General features: G+C 42.4%; 1 protein-coding gene across 1 annotated transcript; it reads left to right on the forward strand.

Annotated features, from left to right (window-relative positions):
• Positions 1–4,397: 4,397 nt before the first annotated feature.
• On the forward strand, positions 4,398–5,654 carry KCNJ16 (potassium inwardly rectifying channel subfamily J member 16; the record flags this gene model as incomplete). The annotated part of the gene is made up of 1 exon (XM_080712541.1): positions 4,398–5,654. One exon carries the CDS (start codon positions 4,398–4,400, stop codon positions 5,652–5,654), a length of 1,257 nt encoding a protein of 418 aa, XP_080568667.1.
• Positions 5,655–10,862: the final 5,208 nt, after the last annotated feature.

Raw genomic sequence — 10,862 nt, forward strand, 5'->3', positions numbered from 1 at the left:
TAAAAAAAAAAAAAATTAAATTTTTGTTTTGTTTTGTTTTGAAACAGGATCTCACTAGGTTGCTGAAAGTCTTGCAAAATTCCTGGGGGTGTTCTCAAATCTGCAATCCTCCTGTCTCTACCTCCCAAATACAGGGATTACAGGTGTGTGCCACCCTGTCTGGCATGAGATAGGAAGTCTTAGCCTTGGTTGTGCCCTCAAAGACGGTAAAAAAAGGTTACCTTTGAAAAAATGCTCTGCAAATTTAGTAGAGTAAGTAAGTAGCTGAATTTGAGAGAACAATGCAAAACGGTCGAGAAAATGCTTGTAAATGTCTGAGTCTGAGGGAGGCAATTTTGTGCATCGAGGAATGGGGACAATGTTGTGGGATGCTCATATGTTTGAAAATGTTCTCTGCTGTGTTTATGGCCTATGTGCAATATGCTGAATTAGTACATATTTTTTCTTAAATTCATGCAAAGATTCAGACAGTAGAGGCTTAAGAGCATATCCTACTAGTTAAAAGAGATTAAAGAATTTTTTTTTTTTTTTTTTGCTGGGTCTGGTGGTGTACACCTAGAATCCCAGTACTTGAGAGGCTGAGATAAGAGGATCACAGTTTTAGGGCCAGAATCAGCAATGTATCAAGGCCTTAGATGGGGCTAAAGTTAGGTCTGGGGAGGATTGCGAATCCCTTTGATGAAAAGGTCATCAAAGTTCATTAACATGTCTGAAGAAATTGAGAAAGGCACTCTAAGGAACCTTGACTTACTGCATCCCATGAAGAGAGTTGAGAGACAGAAGGTTAGAAGCCTCGGCCACCCCACTCCTAATAAACCACCTTTCTCATCTCACTCACTGTATTAAGTACAAACATTAAAAAAAAATATTTTTTAAGTACTGGGAATTGAACCCAGGGGACTTCTTCTACCTCTGAGTTACATCTCTCCCTATTTTACTCTTTTATTTCAAAAAAGGATCTTACTAGGTTGTTGAGAGTCTTGCTAAGTTGTGGAGGCTGATCTCAAACCTTTTAACTTCTGTTTCAGCCTCCCAAGAACTAGGGTTACAGGTGTGCACCGCCATGCCTGGTCAAGATGTTTATTTTGTCTCGCCATTATAAATGTCTCTACTCATCGTGTAGGTAGTGAAATGGGTCAGATTTACAATTGTGTGTTTGGCTATTATCTACCATTTATCTTGAAGATATTTGTTTTAAACATGTATCCTGTCCATTGTTGGAGACTCACAGAATAGGAGAATAAAGTATCTGAACCAAAACAGAATCTGGGCTCATCTCTGGATAAGTGGAGATGCCTTATCCCAAGAATGAGCCTCAGAGGATGTGTTGGTGAGATTGGGGCCGAACACTCCCAGTTGTAACTCGTGTTTCTGAAATTGCTACATTATTCAGGCACAAATTTTCCACATGCCCAAATTTGCTTGCTTGTTACTTGAATTAATTGAAAATTCGCTTGCCGATTAGCACATTTTGGAAGGTGTTTTAAAAGTGGCTTGTTCATAGCACTTGCCAGCACTACTGGAATGCAAAGTGATGCCAACTGACTGCCATTTCAAATTAATTTATTTTTTCTTTTGAAAAGAGCAGAGACGTACCATAGCTCTTGGTTTGTGGACTGTGCTTTTATACTCTCAGACTCCCCCATGCATGCAGTTCCCTTTAAGAAAAGCAGTTAACAAGAAAACGATTCTTATTCCAAATTTGCTTCTTCGTTTGAAATCATATGGGGCTTTGGTTATAATTCATTCTATTCTTAGCTGGTAAGGGGGGCATACTCCTCTAATCCCCATACATGGGAGGCTGAGACAAGAGGATCATGGGCTCCAGGCCTGCCTCATCAACCTAGTGAGACCCTGTCTCAAAATAAAAAATAAAATAGTGCATGATGCAGATCAGAGGAAGGATGCTCTGAAGGAAGTAAATTTAAAATCAACTCATTCTATTCTCATGCCTCTTATGATCGGGTAAGACAGAGACTGAGAATCCCCTGGTGGCTACTTCTGCTTTTGATATTCTTTATTGACAATGCAAACGGAGACCTCTGACGACCAATGAACGGTGGGTATTTCATACGAAAATTAATGGAAGTATTTTTGTTTTTAAATTTGGTACTGAGAATTGAACCCGGAGGCATTCCACTCCCGAGCTACACCCCAGCACTGCTTTCTTTTTTATTTGGAAACAAGGTCTTACTAAGTTGCAGAGAGCCTCACTAATTTTCTGAGGCTGGGCTCAGAACTGCCACCCTCCTGCCTCAGCCTTCCAAGTACTTAATATGCAAGTATGTACCGCCATGTCCAGCTCTGTGGAAGTATTTACTGTTTCAGAATCCACTAAGAATTCTGGCAGCTCTGGGTCCTCTCCTGAAATTATAGAATTGTCTCCCCCAAACCATGGCTGAAGTGTTGACTAACGAGAGGGTGTAACTATTTAGGACGGAGCAGGAGGATGGGTGCAGTGCCTCATCGGCTGGCAGGGGGACAGAGAGAAATCCACATTGCCTTGCAGGATTTTGGGCAGTAAGCAGAGTCCATCCTTGTAAGTGGTTCACAAAACAAAGAGTTTATTGTAAAGTGGGCCCGATCCCAGGAGAAGAAGGAAAATGATTCTTTTGCACTGGGAGGGGGTGTTAACTCTTTCTGCTCTTTCACAGTGGATAAGTATTTAGCAGAGATTCATTTGCCTGGCTGATACCAGAGGGGTCTCTGTGTTAGGATCCATATGTATTCAGATTGCATTTTTTACATAGCACAATGGCAGGATCCATTTGTATAACCTCTCTCTCTCTCTCTCTCTCTCTCTCTCTCTCTCTTTCTCTCTCCTTTCATCTATCACAGATAGAATATATAGAACATATTCTAATGTGTGTGGGGGAACTGACACATGCCTATAATCCCTTGGAAGGCTAAGACAAGAGGATCACATATTCCAGAACAGATAGCCTCAGCAACTTAGTGAGACCCTGTTTCAATACAAAAAACAATACAAAAAATAATGACAAATAGGGCTGGGGGTAGAATGTCTCTAGGTTCAACCTACGGGACCTTCCCCCCAAAATATATATAGAACAAATATTCTTATAATTACTGTAATTACTAAGGCATTAATAGGGCTGTGATTACCTCTCTTCTCTGTCTTTCCACAGAGGTAGCTAAAGACAATTTGGATATTTCATTTTTAAAGTTTACTTTCAGACTTAAGCTGAGAAAACCATTGGCCTATACCATGGATGCTAAAATTGTACAAAATATATGTTCTGTTTTGCCCTCATCTTTTCAATATTAAATTTGGCAGCAGAAAAAAAAATGATTTTGCCTAGGGTTGACTGCAAAGGCATCAGAAAAACCCTGAAGAGCTAGAGAGAAGGGTTCGATTATATTTTAGCATGCTCCCTTTAAGAGGGAACAAGATTAGCAACTTTGGCCAATTTTCGGCTTCTATTCAGAGGGACAGAGAAGAGCTGCCAGTGTCCAAAAAGAAAAGAAAAGAAAGAAAGAAAGAAAGAAAGAAAGAAAGAAAGAAAGAAAGAAAGAAGGAAAGGATAGATGCTATGAGAGAAAGGCAGAACCAACTTTACACCTTACTGAAAGCTCACCTGGGAGTGGTTTTAACTTCTCTGGAGCTTAAAAAAAATGTTTTCCAATCAAGACTAAGGGCGGAGCTAGGAGAAAGGAGGTTAATCGGTGGTAGATGCTGCTGTCTGTTCTACTCTGTCCTGAGAAGCATACAAGAACATCCTGTGAGGAAGAGAAGGGAAGAAGCAGGTGCAGAGGTGAGGGACTATTTATTATCACATTCCACGCTTAAGTCCTATTGTAAATGAGGGTAGACACTCTTTTACAGCAATTCCTTAAAAAAATCACTTAAGACTGCTAGCCAAACGTCTGAAGTATATTCTGCTTCTGTATAGTATAGATTATTTTGTTCTGTGGAAGCTCTCATGCGAGAAGTATCTAAACAAATCAACAAAATGCTGTCGATGTCAGGTCCGAAAAAGAAGGGGCCATCATTTGGGATAATTACTGTGTTTACACAAGCCTTGTGCGTATATCAAAAATGGTATTTTCTCTAATTGCATATTTTGTTGGTTTGGTGACTGGATTGAATGCTCAACTGAAAAGAGTAATCAATACGGAGTGTCTTTATGTTTCTAATGAACTCTCGGCTATTTGAGATGGCATTAAAATTGCTCCCAACTTGGCAGACTGCTTGAAAGATGGCGATCTAAAGCTAAAGCAGGTGTAATTTTCTTTTCTTTTTTCTTTTTTCTCTTTTTAGGGTCTTGACTAAACACCATCAAAGAGAGAGAGAGCGAGAGAGCGAGAGAGAGAGAGGAGAGAGAGAGTTACACACCTAGAACTATTACTCACTGAATGCCCAAAGAGTAGAAAAGAGGATGAGCTACTACGGCAGCAGCTACCGGATTGTGAACGTGGACCCCAAATACCCGGGCTACCCCCCAGAGCACATCCTAGCCGAGAAAAGAAGAGCAAGACGACGGTTGCTTCACAAGGATGGCAGCTGCAACGTGTACTTCAAGCACATTTTTGGAGAATGGGGGAGCTACGTGGTTGACATTTTCACCACCCTGGTGGACACCAAATGGCGCCATATGTTTGTGATATTTTCCCTATCCTACATTCTCTCCTGGTTGATATTTGGCACCATCTTTTGGCTGATAGCCTTTCACCACGGAGACCTGCTCAACGATCCAGACATCACCCCTTGTGTAGACAACGTCCACTCTTTCACAGGGGCGTTCTTGTTCTCCCTGGAGACGCAGACCACCATCGGGTACGGGTACCGCTGTGTCACCGAGGAGTGCTCGGTGGCAGTGCTCATGGTCATCCTTCAGTCCATCTTGAGTTGTATCATCAACACCTTCATCATCGGGGCCGCCCTGGCCAAGATGGCCACCGCTCGGAAGAGAGCCCAGACCATCCGCTTCAGCTACTTTGCTCTCATTGGCATGAGAGACGGGAAGCTGTGTCTCATGTGGCGCATCGGTGACTTCCGACCCAACCACGTAGTGGAAGGAACAGTCAGAGCCCAACTGCTCCGCTACACAGAGGACAGCGAGGGGCGGATGACCATGGCCTTCAAGGACCTCAAGTTGGTCAACGACCAGATCATCCTGGTGACCCCCGTAACCATAGTCCACGAAATCGACCACGAGAGTCCTCTGTATGCTCTGGACCGCAAGGCGGTGGCCAAAGATAACTTTGAGATACTGGTGACATTTATCTATACCGGTGACTCCACAGGGACATCCCACCAGTCTAGAAGTTCCTACGTCCCCCGAGAAATCCTCTGGGGCCACAGGTTTAATGATGTCTTGGAAGTGAAGAGGAAGTATTACAAAGTGAACTGCCTACAGTTCGAGGGGAGTGTGGAAGTGTACGCCCCATTCTGCAGTGCCAAACAGTTGGACTGGAAAGACCAGCAGCTTCACAATATGGAGAAGCCACCACCAGGGCGAGGCTCCTGCACGGCAGACACCAACGTCAGACGAAGGTCCTTCAGCGCCATCGCCATTGTCAGCAGCTGCGAAAACCCCGAGGATCCCACCCCTGCCCATGACGAGTGCAAAGAAGCCCCTTACCAGAAAGCTCTCCTGACTTTAAATCGAATCTCTCTTGAATCCCAGATGTAGTCCTGCACTGTAAGGAGTGCTACCACTTGATCAATCATTGTATCTTCCAGCCAATCACCTGAAGGCAAGTAGTTGTAAATGGCTTAAAAAAAAAAAAAGATAGCAGCCTGGGGTAGTGGTACACACCTGTAATCCCAGTACTTGGGAGGCTGACACAGGAGGATCACAGCTTTGAAGATAGCCTCTGAGACTTAGTGAGACCCTTTTCAACTTAGCAGGACTCTGTTTTAAGATAAAAAATAAAAAAAGCTAAGGGTGTCGCTCAGAGGTAGAGCATACTGTGGTTGAATCTCTAGTAACACACACACACACACACACACACACACACACACTCACGTATAGCTATGTTTTATGGTTAGTAGAGCAGGTTAAACTTGGTAAAAGATAATATAAAATTGTCATAGTTTTCAATGATTAAAATTAGCTTTTGCTAGCAAATTTAGTATCCAGAATGATATTAAGAAGCCTAATGAATTAAATTTTACCTCCTATTATTAGCCCATTTACTTGCATCTTTAACTGGAGATGTGATATTCAGTAATGGGGAATAAATAAAGGCAAGATGCTGTAAAAAATTTAAAAAAGAGGAAGACAGGCAAACTGGAGTGAATAATAGGTTTTTAGATCTATAAAAATTGGCAAGAGAATGAGTGATCTGTTATAAAAAGCATCATGTCATCTAACCAAGATATACAAGCTATATATTCAGTATTGGCACACTGAGATATGTAAATGTGAAGTCAGTAGGCTAGTTCCAGGCACTGTACTTGCCTCTTATCATATGTTGCTATCTGTAGACAGAGGTAGTGACAGTAAAGAATAGGCAGCGTCACTAGTTCAGAGACTTTTTCCACTAAGTGCTAGAAGCTCTTGCTCCCCTCCAGTTCATAAGGCAGAAGCTGACATTATCGAGAGCACTATTTCCCTCTGATATTCATGAGTGGAAATGGGGGAACAGATGGTGCAACCATGGCCACTCCAAGTTCTCAGTCAAGGGCACTTGGTGTGTTCATCTTGTATCTTGTTCGAGGGCGTGGTGAGACAACAGGATCCTAGAGATGGGACAAGGGAATGGATGGAAGCTGTAAACATCCTTAGACTCTTAGAGTGGGAGTGTTTGCCCGTACCTTGAAAGACGCAGTAGAGGCTGCTACAGAAGGAGTAAGGTCTTTGTTGAAGTGGTTGGGGAAAAAAGAGAAGTATTTGTGCCCAGAAGCAGTCTTGGTTAGCTTACGAGACAAAGCTGACTGTATGGTGGATTCTAAGAAACCTTTTTTTTTAATCGAGACAATCATTTAAACTGTTGATTTTGTGAAATATAATAGAATTACAGTAATTTAATGTCTATTAAATGAATAATCTGAATACTGTGGGAGTGCTTAAATTTCAGGTCATGAGATAAGTCTGAACACTCTATTTCCATGCTGAAAGATGCTGTCATGATTCTTTTAAGCGTAAACTCAGTCACCTATGAGTGAAGAGTCACTTTAAGCTTTATAAATGGAGAACTTATTAGCTGTGTTTGGAATCATTTGTGCAAAGGAAGACTATTGATGATCTGGCAATATGTACATGCCAAGGTTTTTATTTGTTTATAAAGGTATGTGTACGTAAATAGAAAGATATGCATATAGTTTTTTCTGGAAAAATCTCTTTCCTCCACCATTTAAACCGAACCACACAAGTGAATTGAATTTAATCACATAGTTTCAAGATTACCAGGGAAAGTAAAATACTTACATATATGTAAACTTCTTTCCTTCCTTCCTTCTTTCCTTCCTTCCTTCCTTCCTTCCTTCCTTCCTTCCCTCCTTCCCTCCCTCCCTTCCTCCCTCCCTCCTTCTTTCCTTCTTTCCTTCCTTCCCTCCCTCCCTCCCTCCTTCCTTCCTTCCTTCCTATCTTCCTGCTAAGCCTAAGACCAATTTGAAGGCACACATGAACATCTTTCATTTTATTTTCTTATGAATAAGTGTTTTTCCCTGGTCATAAATTGCAAAACTGTCCTGAATCTTTCTATCAAAGACCTAAGTAATGTACTCCCCCTCCCCATCTTGCTTCAGTAACAAAAATTCCATTTTTTAAATGATGCTCACATACACCTCAGATTTGGATTTTGTAGCAGCATCCAGTTACATGGCTAAATTAGATTGTAACATTCTTCAAGGTATGAAACAACCATCAGGACTACTATTAAAATGCTTTTTTCACCCTTTTCTGTGTGTTTTGCTCACTTCTAGTTTCCTTTCACTGAGCTTTGCTCCCTGGACTCTCTGTCCTTAATATGTGCCTGGACAAAATCAAAATGGGGCATTGATGCCCAACGAAATACATTCTGCCATGCTGTGTGCCTTCACCATAGAATCCTTGGGCACAGAATAAAATGTAAAACCAGCAATCATATGTAATAGTTGTCTCTAATTCTCTGTCAATTTATAACACAATTTGAGCCTCTCCAATAAGTTGCTTAATAATAAAAATCTTAAGACAATGCAATAAGTATGTGCATGTACCTATGTTCTTTGTAGTGAAAAGTCTGCTGAAAATAAGAACGACATCTCACATAATTATAAAATAGGCAGCACTGTAAACCATCTTTATGAGTTTTTAACAGCATGTAAAACAGCTCTACCTGAAATAACAATTAGTTGCTCCTGTGAGCGATACCAAAAGGCTTTGGGCAAAATGGGGTTTCTAGTTTCAAAGGCTCTATCAATGAGAGAAGTCTCTTTCTGCTCATGCTGTCCATTTCCTCCCTGAAATTGAAATTATTCATTGGAGTTAATTTTAGATGGAGAAAAAATTGTGACATCGAAGCGTCGCACCACCGTGCGCTGTAGCCCACGAACGGGGTCCTGGGAAAGCAAATAAAGCCCAGAGAAGGGGAGAAATAGCATTTGATCTACTCCTGGTTCATCAATCACTACCAAGTGCTGGATGCAGATATGCTTAGTCTCCACAACAAAATAGCGAGGTGGAGAGTGTAAATTTCCATGTCATCAAATACCCAGCTCCCTTCTCCTTCTTCTTAACAAATTTCCAGTTGGGACAACAACATGTTCAGGTTACAAATATGCGGGCAGCCCTGCTGCCCAGTCCCTGTGGGGCGAGGGGCGGTGTTAGGTGGCCCTGTTCTCAGCTATGTGACATCAGCAGAGAGCCTCAGTAAAATCACTTGGGATAGAGGCTGACTGAGCTGGGACATTGCCTTTGGTTTTCCCTATTCACCCTCCTCTCCTGGGGACCACAGATTGATAACAGCTGACACCCTTGCAACCAGGTTTCTGTGAGAAGGAAACTCAAGGACATCCCCAGCTGGGGCTAGAGAGATAGGAGAGACTCCATTCCTAGATCGCGTGACTCTACACTTGTTCTGCAAAGGCGGACATGAGTGCGATGTCCGACTGACACGGTGAGAGAGTTTATTGGGAAAATGAGGGTGGTAAAAATAAATAAATAAATGACTGATGTTTGATTTCAGCTTCTCCATGACGTTTGATGGTGTCGGTTGCTGCGGAAACAACAGATTTTCTGGGGAGTTGAGGAAATTCCTCTATTATTGTAAAACAAACACAAAGGAATTGCTTTTGGCCTGGAAATCCCTCTGAGACACTGCTGGCCGAGAGACCTTGATAAAAGGCTTGATCCGGCTTCGGTGGAGCTGCCCTTTATCTTCTTCCTTCCTTACAACGGGGCCCGTATTCCTTCCCTGCTTTAATGGGAATTTCACAGGGTCTAATTTGCTGAGGTCAGTGGGGGAAGGGAAGGCACTGCTCAGCTATGGCGGGGGTTAACAAACAAAAACAAAAATTGCTTGTATTGTCTCAGCAGACCCCCGTGACATCAAGCTGCTTCAATTTAGAACACTGAGGAGACTTTACACACTGAGAAGCCTGAAGCCTTTCAATATTTGTATTTTTTACTTTTGAGCTGGTGGCTGGGATATGTGTATAAGAGCATATCTAAGCCGGACAGAGTGGTGCAAGCCTGGGATCCTAGTACTAGGGAGGCTGAGACAGGAGGATTGCAGGTTCTAGTACAGCCTTAGCAACATAATAAAGCTTTTTTCTTTTCTTTTTTTTTTTTTTTTTTTTTTTTTTGGTGGTACTAGGGGTGGAACCCAGAGGCTTTTTACCTCCGGGCTATACTCCCAGACTATTTTTATATTTTATTGGAAACAGGGTCTCACTAAGTTGCTGAAAACCTCACTGTAGCTGAGGCTGGCTTCGAACCTGTGTGATCCTCCTGTCTCAGCTTCCCAAGCGTGGGGATTACAAGCGTGCATCTCAGATCTGGAGATGGAACCTAGGGGCATTCTACCTCCAAGCCACACCCCCAGCCCTATTTTTTGTTCTTTATTTTGAAACAGGGTCTCACTGAATTGCAAAGGAACTCACTAAGTAGCTGAGACTGTCTGTGAACTACTATCCTCCTGTATCAGCTTTCCAAATGATAGGATTACAAGCATGCACCACCATACCAGGCTTCCCAGCCCTATTTTTTAATTCTTTATTTTGAAACAGGATCTCACTGAGTCGCAAAGGGCCACACTAAGTAGTAGCTGAAGCTGTCCAGGAACCAAGATCCTCCTGTCTCAGTCTCCCAAATGCTGGGACTACAAGCGTGTGCTACCGCGCCCGGCTTCATAACAAAGCTTTCAGCAATCCAGTGAGACCCTGTTTGAAAAGAAAAAAGAAAAAGGAGGCTGAGGGGGGCAGGCTCAGAGGTAGAATGTCTTTGGGTTCAATTCTCAGTACCAATAATTAAAAAAAAAAGTATCTAGGCCACTTCTATTTAAGTGATTAAACAGCAAATTCGACTTAATATACAATATCCTGTTAGTCCTGTCCATTTCGGGCTTGCTGCTGTAGGATTGCAAGTCAACTGTGGAGCCTGTGTTTTGGAGCCACTGTTATATGCAGTGTGCCCATTTTTTTTTTTTTTTTTTTTTTTTTTTGGTGGTACCCGGGGTGGAACCCAGAGGCTTTCTACCTCCGGGTTATACTCCCAGACCTTTTTTATATTTTATTTGGAAACAGGGTCTTAGTTGCTGACTGAAAGCCTCACCAAGTAGCTGAGGCTGGCTTTACACCTGTGCGATACTCCTGTCTCAGCCTCCTAAGAGCGGGGATTACAAGCGTGCGCCACCACGCCCGGCTGAGCCCTGTGTTTTGTAAAGCAAGCTTTGCCTGGGGATTTGTAGAAACCAGG

Source organism: Muscardinus avellanarius (genome assembly GCF_963383645.1).
Source record: "Muscardinus avellanarius genome assembly, chromosome: 16".
Lineage (NCBI taxonomy): Eukaryota > Metazoa > Chordata > Mammalia > Rodentia > Gliridae > Muscardinus > Muscardinus avellanarius.